Source organism: Schistocerca piceifrons, chromosome 6, assembly GCF_021461385.2.
Source record: "Schistocerca piceifrons isolate TAMUIC-IGC-003096 chromosome 6, iqSchPice1.1, whole genome shotgun sequence".
Classification (NCBI taxonomy): domain Eukaryota; kingdom Metazoa; phylum Arthropoda; class Insecta; order Orthoptera; family Acrididae; genus Schistocerca; species Schistocerca piceifrons.
The window spans coordinates 88964846-88991896 of record NC_060143.1 but is presented as its reverse complement, the minus strand read 5'-3'; the positions used below and the strand labels follow the sequence as shown (position 1 = coordinate 88991896).

Below are 27051 nucleotides of genomic sequence, written 5' to 3'. Positions count from 1 at the left end.
AAACTTTAAATACCTGTACAAAACGGTAAATACGTCGTAACAAAAGCTTCCTTTTGTTTGTGTCAGTGACTAAATTTAAGTTGCAATTTACGTGACTCATAATGTATCCTCCTGTAGCAGGCAGCAGTGTTGCTGATGTTCTGTAATTCCATTTAGATGATGAGTGACAACTGCACTTGTGGGAATAGCGGGGAGGTAGGAAAATGCGTGCGCTGTACCTCCCCTGTGCAGCCTACAGATCTGAGTCTGAAGTGTCCGTCCAAGAAACTGCGGCCCATACCACCGCCTCTCGATCTGGCTGGTCATCCACCCAATGCGCTGAAGGAGTTTGCTATAATTGCAACGAGTCCAAAAAGCCCACTGATGCAGAAGAGTTTACCATTTCGTAAAAGGTACTTTTTGTCAATTTACGCCAAATTTTTTAAATTAACTCTATTTTAAGTAACGAAATGTACATATTGTTAACAGTAGACGTTGCTCAGTAAATAAACAGCATGATTATCTTTAGAGAAATGTTTTAAGAAACTTCGCCATTAACAAATGCAGGACAGTATTCATTACCCACATTAAAGTAATTTTTGTCTTCTGTAATCAGGCGGTGTCAACTGCTATTACAAGTTTTCAGTATGACTTAGCGGAGAAAAAGGAAATCATACAACGTTAGAGACCCTGTAAATTTGATGTCATGTTTAGGAAAACTTGCTCTATGGTGATTAGTACAAGCACAAATAGTTCTTGCAACATTCACAATATTCTGATTATTTAATGCTTAGGTAGAGTTTACATTACATGTTTCACTTGTTGCAGTCATATACCTGTCTAAAAGTTTCATAAAATTTACTTTCGGCAGACCAGTTTTGTACTTCTTGCAATTATGTATCTATGCAGTATTTGGACGGTTCGGGGACCGGGGGGGGGGGGGGGCGCAATGGTTATAAGCCAAAATGACTTTGTTCATGGAATGTTAAACCATTTCTTTTACGAAGGCATCATAGAACTTCCAACTGGAATAATACCCTGTGTCAGTGCTTGCTAACAAAGTGCATCCTTAAATGTTTCATCTAGCTGTGGTATGTTCTAAAGTTGTGTGTCATCACCATCAATAAAATTCTATTTCCTCATTTTAGCTGGTTCTGGATTTCTATACAAAAACTTTATTGTAGGCTAGACCAGTGATCTATTTCTTTGTCTGGTGTGCAAAGTTCAGTTTAAAGTCACGCAAAGTGCACCTGATATGACTTGTCCATTATCTGCATAAAGCAGCAGCAGTTCCATTGTGGATGTCTACCATATGATAGGAAAAATGCTGCTCAACAACTGAAGTATATACACAAACACTCTTGTGAAACAAGTTTAAGTCATATTGCACATAATCTCATATGTTTGGCTACGAAGAATTCTTGCTGCACCTGCTGTGTGCTGACACCACAGAGCCACGCTGTGCAGGTCTGACCTTACACTGTACACCAACAACATCTCGCAAGCTTTCCTGTCAAAAATTACCCACAGATCTTATTCAAAAAAGAAACTTCGCAGTCAGTATCTTCCTCTCGCCCATTGATTAATCCAATTTTCACTTCCAAGAAAACTCCGAATTCCCCCCCCCCTCCCCTCCCCACCCCCTCCAGATCCCTCCCTTGCCCTTCCTCCTTTTGACTCAGTGCCATCCAGGGCATGAATGCCTCAACTCTTTACCCTGTCAAGGCTATGACCTTCTCAAATTGAGCCTTGAAATGAGATCTTTTCTCCATGATCTCCTCCCCAAACCAGTTACTATTGCCCTCCACAGTACCCTAGTTAAACCATTTCACATTCATAACCCATTATCCCTGCTCAAGGTTCCTACCCACACAATGTTCCCACTGTAAAACCTGTACCATGCAGTAAATTCTACACTATGAAAGGCTGAACAACTTGCGAAACAGTACAGGTTGTTTATAACCAACTTGTTCACACTGCATGGCCTTTTTTTACATATGACCAGCACTAAACTGACTGAGCACAGGAATGGGCACAGAAGTATTGTCCGTCTCAGGGATATCCATTGCTAGTTGCTGAATGTGCTTTACAAAATGACTTGTACGAGAGTCTCTCTGCCTGATCTCCAAACCTCCGTAACATCTGCTCAAAACTTATGCCATTCCAAAACCATTAACCCTACCGAAAGGCTGTTTAGACTATCACGTGATACTAGTTACCCTGAACTCCAGAGATATGAACTTGGCACCTCCACACATATTCATGTTCTGACACCCTCCTGGACTTAATCTCTGTTAAGCTGGCACAATGCTTACCAGTGTACAATCTCTGACTTATCTCCCCTTTTGTTTGTCTATACTCATCATCTCCTCTACAGGTGTGTGTCTGTCATTCTGGCTTTCAAGTGACCTACCTTTCCTTTTAAAATTAAAAGCTGGAGCAGGACTTGAACCAAGAAACTTGCCATTTGTGTGCGATACTCTTACTGAGAGAACTATCCACATACAACTCTCAAACCACCCTCACAGCCTTACTTCTTCCAGGGCCTCTATTCTATTTTTCAGGCTTACAAAAGCTGTCCTGTGTACGTAGCCAGAGTATTAATGTGCACTGCAGAGTGAAAGATTCGTTCTACAAACTATCTTGTAGAGTGTGATTTTGCTACAGTAAACAAGTTTATAAGTATATATGTTGCAGTAGCTATGCAGAGATGGAAAAACCAACCAATAATTACTACTATAACTATAACTATACTACTTTCTCCTGTGAGTGAAACGAAAACATTGTTACATCATTGTCTATACTAATCACCAGTTCCACCATCATAACTTCCCTGACCACTCAAAGTAGATGAAGGGAGAATGTGGATGGCTCCTCGTAAAGTTTCACCCCTTCAGCATTACTATTTGCGTCCATCCTGTTATATTACAAGAAACAGAAAATGACCCCTAGAGAGCTGTCTTATCACCTACATATTCAGTGTACTGAACACGCCTTTAAAATATCACCCGACAAAACTTGGATATGGATGTGGATATAGACACTTGACATTTGCAAGAAAACACCCAGTAAAAACTACGGTAATGATTGACATATTTGTAGTTGAGGAGGTGTAATGTTGTATACTCTGTTGTTATATATAATTGGAATAATGATGCACGTGACAAAATTAACTGTCCATATCTATAAAAATTAAAAACAAAATTTGTTAAGACTATACTGAAGCAGAGTAAAGAGATAATTTCTGTCCTGATATACTTGTATAATTTGAAGAACAGATGAAGCAGCATTCTGATAACCCAAATTGTAATCCTGAGATCAGTTAAGACCTGCTGCTGACGACAAGATCACATTGGAAATGAGGCCATGGCTGCCATACGGGGGATGCAGGTTCGATTTCAGATACTGCCAAGGATTTTTTTTCCTTGGTGGGAGGACTGAAACAGGGTGCACTCGGCCTTGTGATGCCAGCTAAGGAACTACTTGAGTAAGAAGTAACACCTCCAACCTCAAAACAGATTACAATGGCTGGGAGAGTGCTGTGCTGCTACTCATACTCCTTCATACAGCATCCAATGATGACATGGCAATTGATAATTCCTGATTGGTCCATCAGGGCCAGAACACAAAGCTCTCTTTTTTTTTTTTTTTTTAAACAGCCAATAATTAATTGTTGATAAATACAAGAGAGCTGCAGAATACCAAACTCCATCGTGCAGTATAATTCAAGTAGCAGAAGAGATGTAAATTGCCCTAGAAATCCATGGCCAGCAGACCAGGCTGTCTTCCCCAGTAAGTGCATCACAGTGGTTGGTGTGAGGGGGATGTCAGAAGGAGATGATCTAATGTCAGGGCTGGGCTTGAGAAAGTCAAAGCCGTGTTATAGTCCTATGTTTCTTCTACATCTACATCGCTGCTTTGCAAATCAAACTTTCATGGCTGGCAGATGGTTCATCAAACAGTCTTCTCAATAATGCTCCGTTATTCACACTCAAATGGCACCGGGAAAAAATGAACACCTAAATCTTTCCATGGGACCTTTGACTTCCCTTAATTTATTAAGATGATCATTTCCCCCTACTTAGGTTGGCATCAAAAAATATTTTTGCCTTCAGAGGAGAAAGTTGGTGGCTGAAATTTTGTGAGAAGATCCCGCTGCAATGAGAAATGCCTTTGTTTTAATGATGTCCACCGTGGGTCCTGTATCATGCCCACGAGACTCTCTTCTCTATTTCTCAATAATAAAAAACGTGATGCCCTTCTTTGGATTTTCTCAATGTACTCCATGATGTGTACTGGTTGTCTGGGTAGAATAGCTCGTACATGTCATCTTGAGGTGTATGGAGGAACTGTGACAGTGCAAATAAATTAGTGACACATAATTGTACACTTTATTACTCTGCAATACTTAACTTAAATTGTACAACAGTTAGTTGGATGTGCTTGCGGACAAATACAACTAAGTGGAATAAAATGTCAACAAGACTATTTCCATTCAGGGCGCTACATTGTCATTCACTGTAGAAAACACTTGACCCTATGCGAAGGCTACAGCTGACTCCGCTTGTAGACTAAGACTCGCAGACTGATCTCCACTACAAACTGTAGCTACGAACAGCAATCCTGGTACTCAGTACTAGAACTGTCACACACAAATGCTAAATGCAGACTGTCCATTGCTGCCTGTGACTGCCGCTTATCACATCACACAAGTCCATCTCATTGGCGGCAGTGCGGAGATTGCTGGTTGGACCGCACTTGTGGTTGATGGCAAACTTCAAAGCACCACCTATGGTATCAATCCAAAACTTGTCTTATTGTGCCAGCTCTGGTTGCGTCCACTGGCAAGGACACAACACACCTTTAACCCTATCTGGTAAGGATCCCACACTGCAGAGCAATACCTTGGGGAACGCCAGAAATAATTTCTGTTTTACTCAATGTCTTTCGATCAGTTTCTATGAGCTGTGACCCCTCTGACAGGAAATCATGAATCCAGTCACATAACTGAGACAATATTCCATAATCAAGCAATTTGATTACAAGCCACTTGTGTGATACTTTGTAAAGAGCCTTTTGGAAATCTAGAAATATGGAATCAGTTTGAAATCTTTTGTCAATAGCACTCAACACTTCATGTGAGTAAAGAGTTGTGTCGCATAAGAATGATGTTGTCTAAATCTATGTTGATTGCGTGTCAATAGACTGTTCTCTTCAAGGTAATTTATAATGGCCGAACACAATATATGTTCCACCTCCTGCTGCATATTGGCATTAATGATATAATCCTGTAATTTAGTGGATTACTACTATTGCCTTTCTTGAATATTGATGTGACCTGTGCAAGTTTCCAGTCTTTGCATATGGATCTTTCATCGAGTAAGCGGCTGCATGTTATGGAGCTATTGCATCAGCATACTCTGAAAGGAATGTAATTGATATACAGTCTGGCATTCCAGGTCAGGGTGGTACTGGCTCTGGACTTGCGGAGGCCCTCCAATACATCCTTACATCCCAACACGCTCCTGGACCTAAATTTGGGTAACATATCCCCAACCCCCTCATTTTTCATTATCATCATCTTTTCATTATATTATATTTTACGTATATTATTTTTATTGCTTCTTGCTGTTTCTTTTATTTTTACTTTTTCGTCTTCATTCTCCTCATACACCTCATTTTCCCCTTATTCTTAATTGCCTTTTTATTTCTCTGCCTCTTAATCCATTAACTTTTCATTCTGCCTTCATCACTGGTGGGCCAAAGCTGTTTCAGGGCTTGCCATTGTGCCATATTTGACCTATTCTCTATATGACCCCCCCCCCCCCCCCTTTTTCAGCTTTGTCTCCCCATACACTCAAAACAGCTGGACTTCATTCATCCGTATCTGAGTGACCTGCTCTTCTGTGAATTTTCCCACTGATATATTTTATTTGATGTAATCCAGTTGAAGTTGGTGATGAAACTAGGAAATTACTTCTGATGTTGAAGTTTGCGGTAATTTTTATACATTAACGCTGAACATCTGTACTGAACAAAGTGCAACCACAGCCACAATCAGTGTTTTACAAACTAGTCTGCATGCAATAACAGAATAGCAAGTCCAAACACAAAATACAACCAAATTCACCATGGTAGCTCTACTGGCAAAAGTAATTACACTGCACATAGCAAATCCAGTATGGAATAGTGACAATATCTTAAAAAGGATACTCACTGTATAGTGGAGATGTTGAGGTGCAGCTATGCACAGTAAATAACTGTCAAACAAGTAAGCTTTCAGCTGAAAAGTTTTTTTCTGAATTAGACAAAACACACACACAAATGCAACTCACACATATATGACCACTGTCTCTGGCTGCCTAGGCCAGACTGTGGGCAGCTGTGCATGATGAGAGAAGCAATCTGGATGGTGGGGGTAAGGAGGAGGCTGGGGAAGGGAGGGGGAGAGATAGCAGGCTAGGGGTGGCAGACAGTATAGTGTTGCTTGTGGGAGCATATAGGGACGGTTGCTGTTATTTCTTCTTCTTCTTTTTGCGTTATGGCCTCTGTAGGACCACGGGTAGCCCCTTCGTGGACTGCATTTTCCTCTTCTCCTCCCAGAACCTCTTCATTCTTTCTCTTCTCCTCTCCCACTCTTCTTCCGAGATCTTCAGTTTCCATTTCTCCTGGCGGCTCCACTGGTGACATTCTAATCTTCTCCTGTATTATTACCGAGCGAGGTGGCGTAGTGGTTAGCACACTGGACTCGCATTCGGGAGGACGACGGTTCAATCCCGTCTCCGGCCATCCTGATTTAGGTTTTCCGTGATTTCCCTAAATCACTTCAGGCAAATGCCGGGATGGTTCCACTGAAAGGGCACGGCCGATTTCCTTCCCTCACCCGAGCTTGCGCTCCATCTCTAATGACCTCGTTGTCGACGGGACGTTAAACACTAATCTTCTCTTCTCCTGTATTCTTCTCTGTCATTGATCTCTGACATATTTCTTGGTGTATATTTGTTCCTCTAATTTTCCTTTCCTTCGACGTTGATCCCAAAATTCCAACCAGTCCTTCCAAAGTTCAACAATCTACTTGGTTCCTGTCTTTCCCCTTGTCCTCCCTGTTGTTTCCCACACTCTCTTCGTCATTCTGTCCATACTCATTCTAACTACATACCCAGCAAACCTTGCCCTTTTGAGTCTGATTTCTCCGGATATTGTTCTCATGTTCTGGTACAATTCTTCCCTAGGACTTCGCATCCTCCTCTCTCCACCTCTTTTGGGACCTAGTGTTTTTCTCAGTATTTTTCTCTCTTCTTTCTCTAGTTGTTCTGCCCCATTTCTTCCTAGTGTCATCGTCTCAGCAGCATATAATGCCTCTGTGGATATATTCTTTTTACTGTATATATCTCTCGTCATGCAGAAGGCTGACCTCGTCTTCTTTATTCTCTATGTTATTCCCTCCTTGCTCCTGTTCCTTCCTATTATAAATTCTCCCAGGTATTTAAATTTGTGCACCATTTGCACAATGCCTTCCGATGTTTCCCAGTTTGCAGTGGTGTTTAGTGTCTGTCTTGTTATAGGCTATCCTCAGTCCCACCTTTCTGTCTACCTTACTTAAGTTGTCGAGTTGTGTCTTTGCGTCTTCTTCCCTCTCACTTAGTATTACTATGTCATCTGCAAAGGCTAGGCAGTCCACTTGAGTCCTGTTGTCCTTTTTGTCCCTCACATGGGTCTTTGGTATTCCCATTTCCTCGTTTATTGCTCTCCACTGCTGATCACTTCGTCCAGTGCTATATTGAACAACAATGGTGACAATCCATCTCCTTGTTTAACACCAGTCTTGATCTCAAATTCTTCTGACAGTGCTGCTCTGAATCTCACCCTTGCTTTTGTGTCTGTCAGAATTTCTTTTATGAGTTCTTGTGTAGTTCCATCAAGTCCTCTATTCTTCAGGATCCTAACGAGAGTCTGTCTGTCGATGGAGTCATATGCCTTTGTGAAGTCCACGAAGGTTATTACTGTCTCTTTGTTTTATAAGGCCCTATGTTCTATCAGTTGCTTTAGGATAAATATCTGTTCTACACAACCTTTTCCCTTCCTGAATCCCGCTTGGTAGTCGCCAACTGTACTTTCTACCTGTTCTTCTACTCTTGAGCAATAGTTTTGACAGCACCTTGTATCCGACCTCTAGTAGCGATATTCCTCGTAGTTGTTTGCATCTCTCTTGTCCCCCTTCTTGTGTATTGTTACTACAATTGCATTCTTCCATCCTTCTGGCAACTTCTTTGTTCTCCAGATCTGGTGAATTATGTTGGTCATGTTGTCTATTGCTTTGTTGCCTCCCCACTTTATCATCTCGGCTGCTATACCATCTTCTCCAGTCTTCTTATTATTCTTCAGATCGCTTATGGCATGTGCGACTTCAGCCCTGGTTGGAGGGCGTGGCTCTCTCTCTTCTGTGTCAGTCCCCAGTTCCAGCTCTTCTTCAGGTGGTTCACAGTTCAGCAGGTCGTGAAAGAGCTCTGCAAAAATCCGACAGTCCTCCTTCGCACTGACAGCCAGCTCCCCTTTCTTATCTCTTATAAACAGTTCTCTATCCTTGTATCCAATCAGACTCTTTTTGAATTTCCCGAAAAAGTGTCTGCTGTTGTTTTTCCTGAAGTTGGTCTCAATCTTGTCCAGTTCCTGCTTCATCTTCTGTCTTCTGGTCCATCTTATTGTTCGGGTGAAAGAGCTCTGCAAAAATCCAACAGTCCTCCTTCGCACTGACAGCCAGCTCCCCTTTCTTATCTCTTATAAACAGTTCTCTATCCTTGTATCCAATCAGACTCTTTTTGAATTTCCCGAAAAAGTGTCTGCTGTTGTTTTTCCTGAAGTTGGTCTCAATCTTGTCCAGTTCCTGCTTCATCTTCTGTCTTCTGGTCCATCTTATTGTTCGGGCTGCTTCCTTTCTGGCTCTTAAGAAATCTTCTCATTTTTCCGGGTCCTTCTTGCTGCTCCAGGCTTTCTTGCGAGTCTCTACCAGTTCCTCACATTCCTTGTTCCACCACCAGTGCTTCCGTTTCTTTTCTTCCTTTCCCCATAGTTCAGCCTGTATCGCCATATTTCGCCTCATGTCATCCCATTCATTGAATGATTCAATTCCTTCCTCATATCTGGATCAATTGTGTCTTAATTTGTCTCTGTTCGTCTGTGGCAGTCTGTCCCTGTTTGGAATCCATAGGCACTTAACTTCTGTAAGATAGTGATCCGATTCTATTCTTGTGTTCTTCCTGACCTTTGTGTTCATGATCTCTTTAGCATTTGTCCAGCTGATTGCTATGTGGTCAATTTGGAATTCCCCAAAGCGGGTGCATGGGTTTGCCCATGTCTTTCTCTTACACGGTTTGGCCCCGAAGTGTGTTGTCATCAATCTCATTTTGTATTCTCGACACAGTTCAGTTAGCCTTTCTCCATTTTTGTTTGTCCACTGGTGTGCAGGGTACTCACCCACTACTCCTTTATGTTGCTTTTCTCTTCCAATCTGTGCATTATAACCTCCTACTAGTATCTTTACATGTCTATATGGTATGTTTTTCAGGGTATCATCTAGCTCTTCCCAGAAACTATCAGCAACTTTCTTGTCTTTCCTGTTCTTGTCATTTGTAGGTGCATGTCCATTTATTATTGTATACTTTTTGTTCCCTGCTTGAAAAGTCAGTGTAGATATCCTTTCTGACCTACTCTTCATTTCAGTTATGCCATCCTCGTATCTCTTGTCTACTATGAACCCTGTACCAAAGCATCTAGGTACATGTCTTTCCTTTCCCACTTTAACTCCTGGTTTCCCCTTCAGTATTATGAAGCCTTTTGACTCCACTGTGTCTTCGTCAGTGTATCTTGTTTCTTGCATCGCTAATATTCCAATGCTTCTCTCTTTCATCTCATCTACTACCTGTTTAAGTTTACCAGTCTTAATCATTGTCTGTACATTTATGGTTCCAATTTTGAAAGTATTTTTAGTTTTAATCTTCTTTGAGGTTCTTGGGAGCTCCAACTCTTCCCTTATGCACTTTTTGGCAGGTCCCCCAGAATCCGAATGCCTGCTTGCGTCGACCTTGGTCAACGAGGGATTGTCCCCCTGGGGTAATCTCGATTCCATAGTGCGATCCATTCCATGAGCTAAAAAATTTTTTGATGGGACGGCTCATGTCCGTCCAGTTATACGACTGAAGTTGTTAGCCCTAGAAGATGTGTTCAGGCCGCCCCTGACATGGGGACACAGACGCCTTTAGTAGCCACCCCTAACATGGAATACCGCCGCTACCTGATATGTTTCAGTGGCTCTTCCGCTCTCTTTGCCGTTGGGAAGTGACGTTCCTCTTCCGCCTTCGAGACCGTTGGCCGGGCTCCGCCTGTAACCTTAGGTTACCCCCCTTCTAACAGCTGTGTACCGCAAGTCTCTAGAGGAACGGAAGGTTCCAAATGATTAGAAAAGAGCAAACCATACGCGACTGGAACAGAAAAGGGAGGTAATGACAGTGGCACGTAAAGTGCCCTCCGCCACACACCGTTGGGTGGCTTGTGGAATATAAATGTAGATGTAGATGTAGGTAGGGGCCCTAACTGGGTGCTACCATCCGGAGCCAGATGGACCCAGGTTTTTTTATGAGGTTGTTGCTCCTCCCCCTCCTCCTTCCCTATGACTTGCGAGATGGGGCCCCGGACTTGGGACCAGCAATGGCGGAGTTGGTTGCTGTTATTTCTGAAATTCTGACAACTTTGCTTCAGTTTTCTGTCCTGATTTTTCTCTGGAAATAAGAAATATTCTTTTGAAATGGACATCCATCCAGAATTTCATGTTCTTCAATCTTCATAACACCTTCCGATTTTTTGGAGCCACTTGCACCAGGGAGATTTTTTCCAGTTACATGTTCAAAATTTGTCATCCATATTCTGTTTTGATTGATCGAAACCTGGTGGCTGTAGAACATCTGTCCATGTTTTATTATCATTACTTTTAGTTGTTTGGTTTTCTTGTACATATCCTCATTACTTTCTTCGTGTGTCTACCGTTGTGTTTTATTGCCTCAATATTTTTCTTAGGATGGTCCTCTCTTTCTTTTCAACATTTTCTGTTTCTGCAGTCTTCGTTAAATTCAGGTGTTTAGCTTCTCATACATGTGCCAGTTTTATTACTATAACATAGAGCTGTAATTTTTGTGTGAGAGTAGATCTCTTATTGTACATGTCTTCAGTTAACTGAAAGGTATTTTATTATATTCTTCTTTTTCTTTACTGCTTCTTTTACTTCACGTGAGTACTGACTGGTAGTTCCTTGGTTTGATACCACATAAAAGAATACCTTGTATTCTCCACACAAGGGGCTTGCTGTATGACTAACTGGCAGAATACCATATTGTCTAACTCTTCTTTGGGTGCAGGTAAAGGGACTTTTTCACCATCCTAGATTTCGTGAAAGTCACCCAGAACCACGGATCAGGGGATACTCTGTACGGTAAGTCTCCTCTGATCCACAGTTCTGGGTGACTTTCACGAAATCTACACCTTTTCCTAGACCTCTCCAGTCCTTTTCCTTCGCCCATCTTCCTTCCCCATCAACCCTTCTGCTTGGAGAAGGAACCATTGGCTCCAAAAGCTTGCCAATTACATCCGTCTTTTGTGTGTGTGTTCTCTCGCCACTTGGTGAGTAGATTTTTTTATCTATCAAATTAAAATTTTTTGTCTCTTAATTGATTGTATTCACTGCTTTAATTGTATTGTAGAATGTACTGCTATCCTTACCTTTGTTGATCTTACAAGAAGAGACATTGATATGAAACACATTGTACAGTAACACTGCAGAAGAGTATTTGACAGGGATCATCGGCTTTGAGAATGGTTTGGCTTTGCAGTGACATTTGCAGCTAATGGTATTGCTTGCATCACTTATTTGTAGTTGTTGCTGTGCTATTGTTCTCTGTCCATTTTATTTTTATTTATTTTTTATTTTTTAAATTGCTGTTTCAAAGACAATCATAAATGTGGTAATAATTTGTACTCCCATCACACTTATGACTATAACATAAACATCGACACTTTTTAATCCTAATTTTTTTATTGTTCTAAATAACAGACCACTGTCTGTTCCATTGAGGGTCCACTACATCTGACACAAATTTTAAAAGACAAGCATGGTATTGGCACCTCATGGACAGCCTGACTACTTTAACTATCCATTGCATAGACCTTTGTGCCAGCATGGTATAGCTAAAATGCTGACATTTGAAGTAGGGTACAAGATTTGCTCTGTAGGGCATTACCTTAGGAAATGTAAAAAGCCAGCAGTGCTGATTTACTAAACAACTGGAGTGTTGAACGTTACCAAAAATGGTGCCACTTTCTACAGAACATTAGTGATACTAAAGACGTTTTATTTTGATTGGTTGTTTCCATCAATACTATAATCTTTCACTTTACAATCCTTTGATAAATCTAGTGTGTTACGCATACCTCTCACAGCTGAACATTCGCTAAGACATTTGGCCTGTAATCATTTTGTGATATGACAGTAATTAGCTGTTTTTATAAGGAGTGTCTTTTCTCTAACTGATAATCATTTTGTGTGTTCCTGTAATCAAATATAATAATTTTCTTTATTTTAAATTGTACTACCTTCTCAACCATGTCTTTTTCACACTTCTCAATTAAAATCACTTCTGCCTTTGTCAAGATGAATTGAAAGACCACCTAGAATGTGTATTTATTTTAATATTAATAGATGTTACTTTGGCACCAGTAGGTGATAAAGAAAACCATACAAAGCCCCATTTGCTTGCTTAAGCCTTATATAACTGTTTGTCCGTGACAGCCAGTGACTTTGTTGGTGCACATAACACCTTGATGCATAAAGTTTTTATTTATTTACTGTTTTATTAATTTTGAAGAGGTTTGCCTCATCCATGTGATCCACTTGGTAAGCCAAGGTGCCTGCTCCCTTGAGTCACATAACTTTCCATTGTTTTATGTAGTGTCCAAGTAGCAGTAGCAATTGATTATTATTAAAGCTAATCTTAAAGTAGTCCAAATCATTGTTTATTTGTATTGATAACTGGTTTTAATCACACAGTCATCTTCAGACAAGTTTTTGTTAAAAAAGAATAAATTGGGTCATAAAATATGTGCACAGAACTATAGTACAATGAAGAATATAAGAAATATGGATGAGCCACAGTGAGGCAGCAGTGTTAGTAGCTTCAATAAAGAAATACCTTCTATAAGATATTAGTCAGTTCTAGAGCGTCACTAATATGAGGCTGGCGAGAAACACATGTAGGGGTTATCTAAGGTTAAACCCCATCCACCTTGCCCCATGTGAACTACAAATATATGTGTTGGAAAATCCTTCTCTGATGTATGCCATACAAGGAATCTAATGTAGATCTCCACCTTTCATGAACAGTGTGTTACACATTGCAGTTCACATGGATCGACTCAAAGTGTTAACTTATCACTTGGGTCACCCCATACCTTTCAGGCTCCACCAAGGAGCTCATCTTAGCTTTAGGGCTAGCACCTAAGAAAGAAAGTTTAAATCAGTCATGTAGATGGTCTTGTGGAACATGAAATGGAATAAGAAATAATAACATTGAGAATGCTTTTGGATGAAAGGAAACCACTCACTGAAAAGCGTGTGCATTGAGTTGTCACTAGGCACACAAAAAAGAAAGAAAACTTGCTGACTTTTGGAATCATAGTTTGATGAGTTATGGTAAAACACACAACCACACACAGAATGACTTTCTAGTACTCAACTCCAGAAGTTTTTAGCCTAAATTTGGCTGCAGCATCTCTACAGAATCGATACAAAGGGGGCTGAAGAATAGTCATAGCTTAAGTTCGGCCAGTCAAAGCTAATTCTTTAAGTTATCTCCTTAGTTTCTCATGAGAATTTATTATCTTTCTTCTAGTACCTGCTATTTAAGATGTTTCATTTCTTTTCCATTCTCTCACCAGGAAAACAAACCTGTTACAATTCACATAAGCCTTCTTTGTATATCCATGGCATCCCACAATCTGGTACTGCCCACACACTTTACCGGTATTACAATATGGGTTATGCAAGTATCTTGTAGGCAGTTTATGTGTAGACAAACTGCAGTTTGCTGATAGCCTATCAGTGTATTGAAACCTGCAACTGAGCCTGTATGCTCATTGCACTTGATATCTCTAATCACCGTTACTCTCACATATTTGAGTGACAGCATTCACTCTAACTGTAGCTTGTTAGTCCTGTTGTCAAAGGGCACCGTACTTTACAGTGCGCTGCTTCATATTTCTCTACATCTTTCTAAGTTTCAGTTCCCAGTCTTCACACCAGGCTGTTATTTTTTCAATATCCATCTCAGATTCTGCCAGCTTGATTTCCACTCTACATGCAGCCAGGCGGAGATGTATGGGGGTGGGTAAACAGCTCAGTTGTAGGCAGTGAGGGAGCGGGGTCGCAGCCTATGCGACCGTATGCCTCAACCGAGAATCAGCGAATGTTTGTATGTGTAACATAAGAGGGCATGAATCTGGTCCAATAGGCCCACCTGCTGTTAGTCTATCCCACCAGTGTATTCGTAACAAAGTTTCCAAATTTGCTGCCCTCCAGGAAATTTGTTGCACTCAAATTATTTTTGGGACTGAGAGCTGGCTGAAAGCCTGAGTAGAAAGCTCTGAAATATCTAGCAAGTCATGTAAGGCATATCAGAAATAATAATAATGTTGTTGTTGTGGTTGTTATGGTCTTCAGTCCTGAGACTGGTTTAATGCAGCTCTCCATGCTACTCTATCCTGTGCAAGCTTCTTCATCTCCCAGTACTTACTGCAACCTACATCCTTCTGAATCTGTTTAGTGTATTCATCTCTTGGTCTCCCTCTACGATTTTTACCCTCCACGCTGCCCTCCAATGCTAAATTTGTGATCCCTTGATGCCTCAGAACATGTCCTACCAACCGATCCCTTCTTATAGTCACCATGTTTCACTTCCATACATGGCTACACTCCATACAAATACTTTCAGAAACGACTTCCTGACACATCTATACTCTATGATAACAAATTTCTCTTCTTCAGAAACGCTTTCCTTGCCATTGCCAGTCTACATTCGATATCCTCTCTACTTCGACCATCATCAGTTATTTTGCTCCCGAAATAGCAAAACTCCTTTACTACTTGAAGTGTCTCATTTCCTAATCTAATTCCCTCAGCATCACCCGACTTCATTTGACTACATTCCATTATCCTCGTTTTGCTTTTGTTGATGTTCATCTTACATCCTCCTTTCAAGACACTGTCCATTCTGTTCAACTGCTCTTCCAAGTCCTTTGCTGTCTCTGACAGAATTCTCCATGGATTTTAATACCTACTCCAAATTTTTCATTTGTTTCCTTTACTGCTTGCTCAATATAAAGATTGAATAACATCGGGGAGAGGCTACAACCCTGTGTCACTCCCTTCCCAACCACTGCTTCCCTTTCATGCCCCTCGACTCTTATAACTGCCATCTGGTTTCTGTATGAATTGTAAATAGCCATTTTACCCCTGCCACCTTTAGAATTTGAAAGAGAGTATTCAAGTCAACATTGTCAAAAGCTTTCTCTAAGTCTACAAACGCTAGAAACGTAGGTTTGCCTTTCCTTAATCTTGCTTCTAAGATAAGTCATAAGGTCAGTATTGCCTCACGTGTTCCAACATTTCTACAGAATCCAAACTGATCTTCCCCAAGATCGGCTTCTACCAGTTTTTCCATTCGTCTGTAAAGAATTCGTGTTAGTATTTTGCAGCCATGGCTTATTAAACTGATAGTTCGGTAATTTTCACATCTTTCAACACCTGCTTTCTTTGGGATTGGAATTATTATATTCTTCTTGAAGTCTGAGGGTATTTCACCTGTCTCATAAATCTTTCTCACCAGATGGTAGTTTTGTTAGGCTCTCCCAAGGCTGTCAGTAGTTCTAATGGAATGTTGTCTACCCCGGGGCCTTGTTTCAACTCAGGTCTTTCAGTGCTCTGTCAAACTCTTCACGCAGTATCATATCTCCCATTTCATCTTCATCTACATCCTCTTCCATTTCCATAATATTGTCCTCAAGTACATCGCCCTTGTATAGACCCTCTGTATACTCCTTCCACCTTTCCTGCTTTCCCTTCTATGCTTAGAACTGGGTTTCCATCTGAGCTCTTGATATTCATACAAGTGGCTCTCTTTTTCTCCAAACGTATCTTTAATTTTCCTGTAGGCAGTATCTATCTTTCCCCTAGAGAGATAAGCCTCTACATCCTTACATTTGCCCTCTAGCCATCCCTGCTTAGCCATTTTGGACTTCCTGCCAATCTCATTTTTGAGATGTTTGTATTCCTTTTTGCCTGCTGCATTTTTATATTTTCTCCTTTCATCAATTAAATTCAATATCTCTTCTGTTACCCAAGGATTTCTACTAGCCCCCGTCTTTTTACTGACTTGATCCTCTGCTGCCTTCACTACTTCATTCCTCATAGCCACCCATTCTTCTTCTACTGTATTTCTTTCCCCCATTCCTGTCAATCATTCCCTTATGCCCTCCCTGAAACTCTGTTCGACCTCTGGTTTAGTCAGTTTATCCAGGTCCCATCTCCTCAAATTCCCACCCTTTTGCAGTTTCTTCAGTTTTAATCTACAGTTTGTAACCAATAGATAGTGGTCAGAGTCCACATCTGCCCCTGGAAATGTCTTACAATTTAAAACCTGGTTCCTAAATCTCTGTCTTACCATTATATAATCTATCTGATAGCTTCTAGTATCTCCAGGATTCTTCCATGTATACAACCTTCTTTTATGATTCTTGAACCAAGTGTTAGCTATGATTAAGTTATGCTCTGTGCAAAATTCTACCAGATGGCTTCCTCTTTCATTTCTTAGCCCCAATCCATATTCACCTACTATGTTTCCTTCTCTCCCTTTTCCTACTCTTGAATTCCAATCACCCATGACTATTAAATTTTCGTCTCCCTTCACTAACTGAATAATTTCTTTTATTTCATCATACATTTCATCAATTTCTTCATCTGCAGAGCTAGTTGGCATATAAACTTGTACTACTGTAGTAGGCATGGTCTTCATGTCTATCTTGGCCACAATAATGCGTTCACTATGCTGTTTGTAGGAGCTTACCCACACTCCTATTTTTTTTATTCATTATTAAACCTACTTCTGCATTACCCCTATTTGATTTTGTATTTATAACTTTGTATTCACCTGACCAAAAGTCTTGTTCCTCCTGCCACCGAACTTTACTAATTCCCACTATATCTAACTTTAACCTGTCCATTTTCCTTTTTACATTTTCTAACCTACCTGCCCGATTAAGGGATCTGACATTCCATGCTCCGATCCGTAGAACTCCAGCTTTCTTTCTCCTAATAACGACGTCCTCTTGAGTAGTCCCCTCCCAGAGATCCGAATGGGGGACTATTTTACCTCCGGAATATTTTACCCAAGAGGACGCCATGATCATTTAATCATACAGTAAAGCTGCATGCCCTCGGGAAAAATTACAGCTATAGTTTCCCATTGCTTTCAGCCGTTCACAGTACCAGCACAGCAAGGCCGTTTTGGTTAGTGTTAAAAGGCCAGATCAGTCAATCATGCAGACTGTTGCCCCTGCAACTACTGAAAAGGCTGCTGCCTCTCTTCAGGAGCCACACGTTTGTCTGGCCTCTCAGCAGATACCCCTCCGTTGTGGTTGCACGTACAGTACGGCCATCTGTATCGCTGAGGCGCGCAAGCCTCCCCACCAACAGCAAGGTCCATGGTTCATGGGGGGCCCATGGTTCATGAGGGGATTATAATAATAATAAAGAAGAACTAAAAGAAAAATGTAGACAAAGACTAACAAAAATACTGAAAACAGAATTGACAGCAAGAAACAAGACAAAAGCTATAAATACTTATGCTATACCAATATTGACCTACTCATTTGAAGTAGTGAAATGGAGTAACACAGACCTAGAAGGACTCAATACACTTACACGATCACAATGCCACAAATATAGAGTACATCACATACATTCAGCAACAGAAAGGTTCACATTAAGCAGAAAGGAAGGAGGAAGGGGATTTATCGACATAAAAAACCTACGTTATGTACAGGTAGACAATTTAAGAAAATTCTTTCTAGAACGAGCAGAAACTAGCAAAATACACAGAGCAATCACTCATATAAATACATCGACTACACCACTGCAATTTCATAACCACTTCTACAACCCTTTAGATCACATAACATCAACAGATACGAAGAAAGTAAATTGGAAAAAAAAAATACTACATGGCAAGCACCCGTATCATCTAACACAGCCACACATCGACCAAGATGCATCCAACACATGGCTAAGAAAAGGCAATATATACAGTGAGACAGAAGGATTCATGACTGCAATACAGGATCAAACAATAAACACCAGATATTACAGCAAGCATATTATTAAAGATCCCAATACCACAACAGATAAATGCAGACTTTGCAAACAACAAATAGAAACAGTAGATCACATCACAAGCGGCTGTACAATACTAGCAAATACAGAATACCCCAGAAGACATGACAATGTAGTAAAAATAATACATCAACAGCTTGCCTTACAACATAAACTTATAAAACAACACGTTCCCACATACAAGTATGCACCACAAAATGTACTGGAGAATGATGAATACAAATTATACTGGAACAGAACCATTATAACAGATAAAACAACACCACATAACAAACCTGACATCATACTCACCAATAAAAAGAAGAAATTAACACAACTAATCGAAATAGCCATTCCCAGTACAACAAATATACAAAAGAAAACAGGAGAAAAAATTGAAAAATACATCCAACTGGCTGAGGAACTCAAGGACATGGGGCATCAGGATAAAGTTGACATTATACCAATTATACTATCAACTACAGGAGTCATACCACACAATATCCACCAGTACATCAATGCAATACAGCTACATCCAAACTTATATATACAACTACAGAAATCCGTAATTATTGATACATGTTCAATTACCCGAAAGTTCCTAAATGCAATATAACATATACTGTACAATTAAAAGGAAGTCGCGCTTGATCAAGGTCCGCGTCACTTTCCATTTTTGACCAGACATAATGTCTGAGGAAAGAAAGAAATAATAATAATGATAATAATAATAAGTCACTGTTGTTTTCCATTTGGCACTGAATGCCGCGACATTGGCTTGGATGTGAAATATCTTGGAAAGAGTAGATGGATTGTTAATATCCAAAGGGGTTCAAGATGGCTATAAGCTCTTCTTGTTAGTTTTCTGCATAATTACTCATTCCTGTTTTGTTTGGAGTAACAGAGGTCACTTGTGCAATGACCGAAAGATGCCACAAGGTCCTTCTAGGGTACTCCTTCCATTGGAATCTTCACTTCGCGATCTAATTCCTGTTTGTGTATCACATATGACGCAAGTAATAAGTGGCTCTACCAGTGTTCTTCTCTAATACAAGGATGATCCAAAAAGTAATAGCAAACTGTTTTTTACAGATATGACAAGATGTCATTTTTCAACATAACCACTTTTCTTTTCAATACGCTTCTCATACCATTGCACCAACTTTTCTATTCCATTCGAATTAAAGGCTTTCGGTAGTGCCCACAACCAAGAGTGCACCACTTCTTTAACCTCATCAACACTTTCAAATCGTCATCCTCTGAGAGCATCCATCAGTGGTCCAAACACTTATAATCTAAAGGAGCGAGATCAGAGCTGCAAGGGGGATGCAGTACAACCTAAAATCTCAATCTTTGAATAGCAGTAAGAGTTACAGTGGCGGTGTGGGAGACAGAGAACACCACCTCTAGACAGAAGTTCTCTGTGACAGCTTTGTATTGCTGGCTTTAGCTTATTCCCCAGTATGGCGCTGTGCTGGACACTGTTCACTGTTTCACCCCTTTGCTAATAGTGCTCTAAAATCAGCTCATTCATATCCCAGAATAGGATGAAAAGGACTTTTCCAACAGAGGGTGTAAACTTGAATTTCTTCTTATCTGAACAAGATATGTTTCACCATTCCAAAGATTGTCTTTTGCTTTCTGATTCATAGTGATGCACACAGGTTTCATCTCCTGTGACAATACGTGTTACAAAGTGTTGTCCTTCAGCATTATATCATGCCAGGTATGATGTGGCAGCCTATCTTGTGTTCATCAGTGAGCATCCTAAGCACCCATCATGCACACACAAAATGGTACTTGATAGCCTCACTAATATTGGTATGAGTGGATCTACCACTGATACTCTGTTTCCTGGCTAAAGCTTCTACAGAAATACAGCGGTTCTCATAAATAATGTCATCAGCAAATCCCACATTCTCGTCAATAATGGCTATGCTGGGACGACCAGAGCCTTGATCATCTGTGACTGACGTACATTCATGTCTAAATGCATCTGCCCACTCTTACACTCTTCTCTCATTAATGCAGCTATCTCCATACCTGTCCAACATCCTTCAGTGGCTTTGTTGAGGTTTTACACCTTCTAACCACAAAAATTGTATTACTGCACACTGTTCTTCTACGGTGCACAAAGGTAGGGCACTGCCATTTTGTTTAAAATGCCTTTTCTATTTAGCTTGTGACGTCCTCTGTTGACATATTCTGGAACTTTCTCAAAGCACTCATCTTCACTTTCCGGAAGTTTCAGATGCCTGACGTGTTAATTGCATTTAATACTGATAGTTTGCTGCTACTTTTTGAATTACCTGAGTGTATTTACAACTACACAATGCAATGTTTATTATGCTGAGAAACATAGCACATTAATATGATTCAACAGTAGGTTGAATTAAGTGCTGCTCACCACATAGAGGAAACATTGAGTCGCAAACAGGCACAATGAAAAAGACTGCTAAAATATTAATCTTTCAGATGAACTCCTTCTTGGAAAATAGAAAACACACATCCACTCACATAAGTGCAAATCACACACAAATGGCCTGTGTCTCCAAGCCCTAGCCAAGTGCGTGTGAGTTTTCCTTCTGTGAATGTGTGTGTATTTTATATTACAAAAGAGATACTTTGCCTGTAACCTTAATATTTTAACAGTCTTTTACATTGCGCCTGTCTCCAACCTAATGCCTTCTCTAGGCGATGAGTATCAGTCTGTCCTTTTACATATTATTGTTATACCATCCGATACTTTCCATTGTTTGCTTTATGTTGAAATAACCTACATTTGATAGATGAACTATGTGACATGTTAAACAGTATGAAATATGTGATGACAACTTGTAACATCACTTCATTTGGCTTCCCTATGTTGTGGAAATGCTCCACAAAATATTTTACAAAATCCCTTTCATTAATATGACAGAAAGTAGTAACTTACAGAATGTGTAACGAATATGATGAGTTATGCTGTATTAAAATGTGAACTTAATCGACATCTAAGTTCTTAGTCAGTGCAATATAAATTATGAGATCCTACGTTGGCAGACTAAAATTTAGGCCAGAGCAATCCTGCCATCAGAGCTGCAGCATACCAAATCCTTAAAATGGTTTACAAACCTTTAATATCCATTAATGCATATAAAAGACTTACATATAGGGGACTTGTGGGTGCAGTGAGGCTACAGGTCTCATTTCTCTCATCTGCGCAGACCTGTACATGTGTTTTGTGGAGTTTTGGACAGGTCTTGCGATAAAATTTTGCTATGGTAGCTATTGAAGGTTTCACAACCTGTAAGGAAGCTTTTGGTCAAAAGGCCTTCTTAAAACACACACACACACACACACACACACACACACACACACACACACACACATTTACAACTCATATACACATGACCACGGTCTCTCACTGCTGATGCCAGAGTGCAAGCAGCAGCACATGACAGGAGATTCTCCTCTTATCCCAGTTCACACTTACTAGCCTCACCTAATCTAATCAAATATGCTGTGTCCCCCTTCTTCATACATATCCGCCCACCTATCTGCAATCCACATTATAATCTTTTTATTTATTTTTATCTTTGATCCCATTGTTTTTTCACGTTGATTTCAGCTCGTTTTCGGATTTGTTAAAGACCTTCTCTCTTTCTCCTGGTCCCAACAGTGGAAACACTTTTTCGTCTTTAACCCTACCAATCAGACTCAAGACCAGCATTGAGCCCCACCTGAATCAGTTCGATCCTCCTTCCAACTATTACCCATCCACACTGCTCCCAAATCACCCCCCGTTAACTTTCCATAATTTATTTAGCTCTGTTCTTGCCTCCCCGTCATTCGCCAAATCCCTCAATACACAAACTAACCGTACACATTCACAGAAAGAACTGCAGTCCATACCTAAAAACTGGTCCCAACCTTGTAATCTTATTTGCTGACAAAGGCTCCACCATTGTTGTTTTGGGCTGCAAGGATTACCTGGTGGAAGGACTTCACCAGTTGTCAGATGCGCACACCTATGAACCTACCACAGTGACCCCATTCCAGAAATCCAACAGGATCTCCAATCGCTCCTTAAGTCCTTAGGCTCACCCCAGAACCTCTTCCCAGAGTCCATCTCTCTCCTCACCCTAGCATTCCCTACACTGCTGCCGTCTACATACTTCCTAAAGTTCATAGACCCAACCACCCAGGACTCCATTGTGGTAGCTTACTGTGCCCCCACTGAGAAATCTCTCCTCTCGTAGACCAACACCTTCAGTCTGTTACCCGCAACCTACCCTCCAGTATAAAAGATACCAACCATTTCCTCCCCCAACTCTCCACATGGTGCCGTGCTCATTATTGTTGATGTCACCTCAGTTTAATCTAACTTCCATAATGTCAATGGCATTGCTACATTATCTTTACCAAGTCCCAAAGGATTGCAAACCTACAACCTCCTTCCTGGTCACCATGACCAACTGTATTTTCACCCACAGTTACTTTTCCTTTGAAGGCATCACATGCAAACAAACACATGGTACGGCTATAGACACCCACTTGGCACCATCAAGTGCCAACCTACCCATGAGCCATCTAGAGGAATCCTTAACCGCACAGAATCTGAAGCCTCTTACCTGATTCGGGCTCATTGATGACGTCTTCGTAGTCTGAATCAAGGGTGATGACACACTATTCACATTCCTCCAGAACCTGAACATCTTCTCCCCCTTTTGCTTCACCTCATCCTCCTCAACCCAACAACCCACTTTCCTCAATGTTGACCTCCACCTCAAGATGGCTACATCAGTACCTCTGTACATATCAAACCTACCAACCATCAGCAATACCTTCACTTTGAAAGCTGCCAAACCAAGAAGTCCCTTCCATACAGCCTAGCCACCTGTGGGCATCACATCTGTAGTGACGACCAGTCCCTCTCATAATACCCTATGGCTCTCACTGAGGCCTTCAGAGACAGTAATTACCCCCCCTCCCTTCCCCCTGTCCATCCACAACCTTGTACAGAAACAGGTCTCCCATGCCATACCTTTCCAGTCTCCCACCACCTCACGAAATTCTTCTGTCTAGCCACAGAGGAGCATTTCCCTTGTGTCTCAGTACCAGCAAGGATTGTAGCAACTGAGTCACATTCTCTGCAAGGGTTTCGACTACCTCTCGTTGTGCTCTGAAATGAGGAATGTTCTATCCACTATCCTCCCCATCCCTCCCACTGTGGTTTTCTGCCACCTTCCAAACCTACACAATATCCTCGTCCATCCCTACTCAACCCCATCTCCCAACCCCTTGCCTCAAGGCTCACATCCCTGTGACATACCTAGATGCAAAACCTGGCCATACATCCTCCCACCACCACCTACTCCAGTCCGGTCATGAACATCACTTACCTCATCAAAAGCAGGACTACCTGTGAAAGGCTCCCAGAGACCAGTGTGGTCTGAGCTCCCAGTTGGTGCACATCGTCAGCGCAGAAAGATACGTATATAGCTTCTTTTCTGTGTTTACTCCTTTGATTCTTACTTACATTGCGTGTGAGTTTCGTATAGGAGGTGTAATTTCGAGTTTTAGTTACTGTAATCGTAAATTCAGGCAGATTATAGCGCAGTCGTTAGGCATTTGTTTTGTTTTGGAACATCAGTAGCACTTGTCTGTCTAGTAGGCTCTCTGAGACCGGTGTGGACTGAGCTCCCAGTTGGTGCACATCAACAGCGCAGAAAGATACGTATATAGCTTCTTTTCTGTGTTTACTTTGTAGATCCTTACTTAAATTGCGTGTGAGTTTCGTATAGGAGGTTTAATTTCGAGTTTTAGTTACTGTAATCATAAATTCAGGCAGATTGTAGCGCAGTCGTTAGGCATTTGTACAGGTTAGTTCATACATTCTTTGCGTGTTTCCCTTGCGTTATCTAGGCACGGACTCATGTTTCAGTAACTGTTGTTCAACATTGATTAGAATGGACAGGGACTGTGATTGCTGTGTTTGGATGAGGGCTGAATTGGCATCCCTTCGCTCACAGCTGCAGGCAGCACTGACTTCAGTCACGCAGCTTGAGGCTGTTGCCAATGGGCACCACTGTGGGGAGCCGGACTTAGGTATCATGGGGATGTAAACCTCGTCCCATCTGTCTCCAGATCGATCTGCCGCTGTGGTTGCCCTGGTTGCTGCCCGCAGTGGGGCTGAGCCCTCACCTGTCGTTGATTGGGAGGTCGTTCCAAGGCGTGGCAGGCAGCGAAAGACGTCCCTGGAGGCTGATCAGAAAGCCTCCCCGGTGCGTCTGACAAACAGGTTTCAGGTACTGTCTCTGGCTGAGCCAGATGCAGCTGCCTGCCCTGTTTCAGAGGATGATTCTCAGCCTTCAAGGTCCGGGCAATCGCAGAGGGTGGGCTTATTGGTAGTTAGGAGCTCCAGTGTTAGGCGCGTAATGGGGCCCCTTAGGGATATGACGGCTAAGGAGGGAAAGAAATCCAGTGTGCACTCCGTGTGCATTCCGGGTGGAGTCATTCCTGATGTGGAAAGGGTCCTTCCGGATGCCATGAAGAGCACAGGGTGCAGCCAGCTGCAGGTGGTGGCACATGTCGCCACTAATGATGTGTGTCGCTTTGGATGTAAGGAAATTCTCTCTGGATTCCAGCGGCTATCTGCTTTGGTGAAGGCTGCGGGTCTTGCTTACGAGATGAAGGCAGAGCTCACCGTCTTCAGCATCGTTGACAGAACCAACTGCGGACCTTTGGTGCAGAGCCGGGTGGAGGGTCTGAATCAGAGGCTCAGACGGTTTTGCGACCGTGTTGGCTGCAGATTCTTTGACTTGCGCCATAGGGTGGTGGGGTTTCGGGTTCCGCTGAATAGGTCAGGAGGTCACTACACTCAGCTGGCCGCTACACGGGTAGCGGAGGCTGTGTGGCGTGGACTGGGCGGTTTTTTAGGTTAGAAGGCCCTGGGGAAAGTACGGGGTGGGCTGCACTCTCAAAGGGTGCATGGCAGATACAGGACGTGCTTGGATCAAGGAACAGTCAGAATTGTAGTTGTAAATTGTTGTAGTTGTGCTGGGAAAGTCCCTGAGCTTCAAGCGCTAATAGAAAGCACAGAAGCAGAAATCGTTATAGGTACAGAAAGCTGGTTAAAGCCTGAAATAAGTTCTGCAGAAATTTTTACGAAGTCTCAGATGGTGTTCAGGAAAGATAGATTAGGTAGAATTGGTGGTGGAGTGTTTGTGTCTGTCAGTAGTGGTTTATCTTGTAGTGAAGTCGAAGTAGATACTCCGTGTGAATTGGTATGGGTGGAGGCTATACTTAACAGCCGAACTAAGTTAATAATTGGCTCCTTCTACGAGCCCCCAGACTCCGATGATATAGTTGCTGAACAGTTCAGAGAAAATTTGAGTCTCGTAACAAATAAATACCCCACTCATATGGTTATAGTTGGTGGGGACTTCAACCTTCCCTCAATATGTTGGCAAAAATACTTGTTCAAAACCGGTGGTATGCGAAAACATCTTACAAGATTGTCCTAAATGCTTTCTCCGATAATTATTTCGAGCAGTTAGTCTACGAACCCATGCGAATTGTAAATGGTTGCGAAAACACACTTGACCTCTTAGCCACAAACAATCCAGAGCTAATAGAGAGCATCATGACTGATACAGGGATTAGTGATGATAAGGTCGTTGTAGCTAGGCTCAATACCGTTTCTTCCAAATCCACCAGAAACATACGCAAAATAATTTTATTTAAAAAAGCGGATAAAGTGTCACTAGAAGCCTTCCTAAGAAACAATCTCCATTCCTTCCAAACTGACTATGCAAATGTAGACGAGATGTGGCTCAAATTCAGAGATATAGTAGCAACAGCAATTGAGAGATTCATACCTCATAAATTGGTAAGAGATGGAACTGATCCCTCATGGTACACACAACAGGTCCGAACGCTGTTGCAGAGGCAACGGAAAAAGCATTTGAAGTTCAGAAGAACGCGAAATCCAGAAGATTGGCTAAAGTTTACAGATGCGCGAAATTTGACACAGACTTCAATGCGAGATGCCTTTAATAGGTTCCACAATGAAACATTATCTCGAAATTTGGTAGAAAATCCGAAGAAATTCTGGTCGTATGTAAAGTACACAAGCGGCAAGACGCAGTCAATACCTTCGCTGTGCAATGTTGATGGTACTGTTACCGACTACTGTGCCGCTAAAGCGGAGTTATTAAATGCAGTTTTCCGAAATTCCTTCACCAGGGAAGACAAATGGAATATTCCAGAATTTGAAACACGAAAAGCTGCTAGCATGAGTTTCTTAGATGTAGATGCCTTAGGGGTTGCGAAGCAACTCAAATCGCTTGACACGGGCAAGTTTTCAGGTCCAAATTGTATACCGATTAGGTTCCTTTCAGATTATGCTGATACAATAGCTCCCTACTTAGCAATCATATACAACCGCACGCTCACCGATAGATCTGTACCTACAGATTGGAAAATTGCGCAGATCGCACCAGTGTTTAAGAAGGGTAGTAGGAGTAATCCATCGAACTACAGACCTATATCATTGTCGTCGGTTTGCAGTAGGGTTTTGGAGCATATACTGTGTTCAAACATTATGAATCACCTCGAAGGGA

General features: G+C 41.5%; 1 protein-coding gene across 1 annotated transcript in view; it reads left to right on the top strand.

The window, feature by feature from the left end:
• The window catches only part of LOC124802981 (HMG box-containing protein 1-like), a 66428-nt gene that overhangs the window by 99 nt on the left and 39278 nt on the right, over positions 1–27051 (top strand). Inside the window, exon 2 of the mRNA XM_047264081.1 lies at positions 157–392. Coding sequence (XP_047120037.1) covers positions 157–392 — 236 coding nt within the window. The remainder of the gene's footprint in view (positions 1–156; positions 393–27051) is intronic.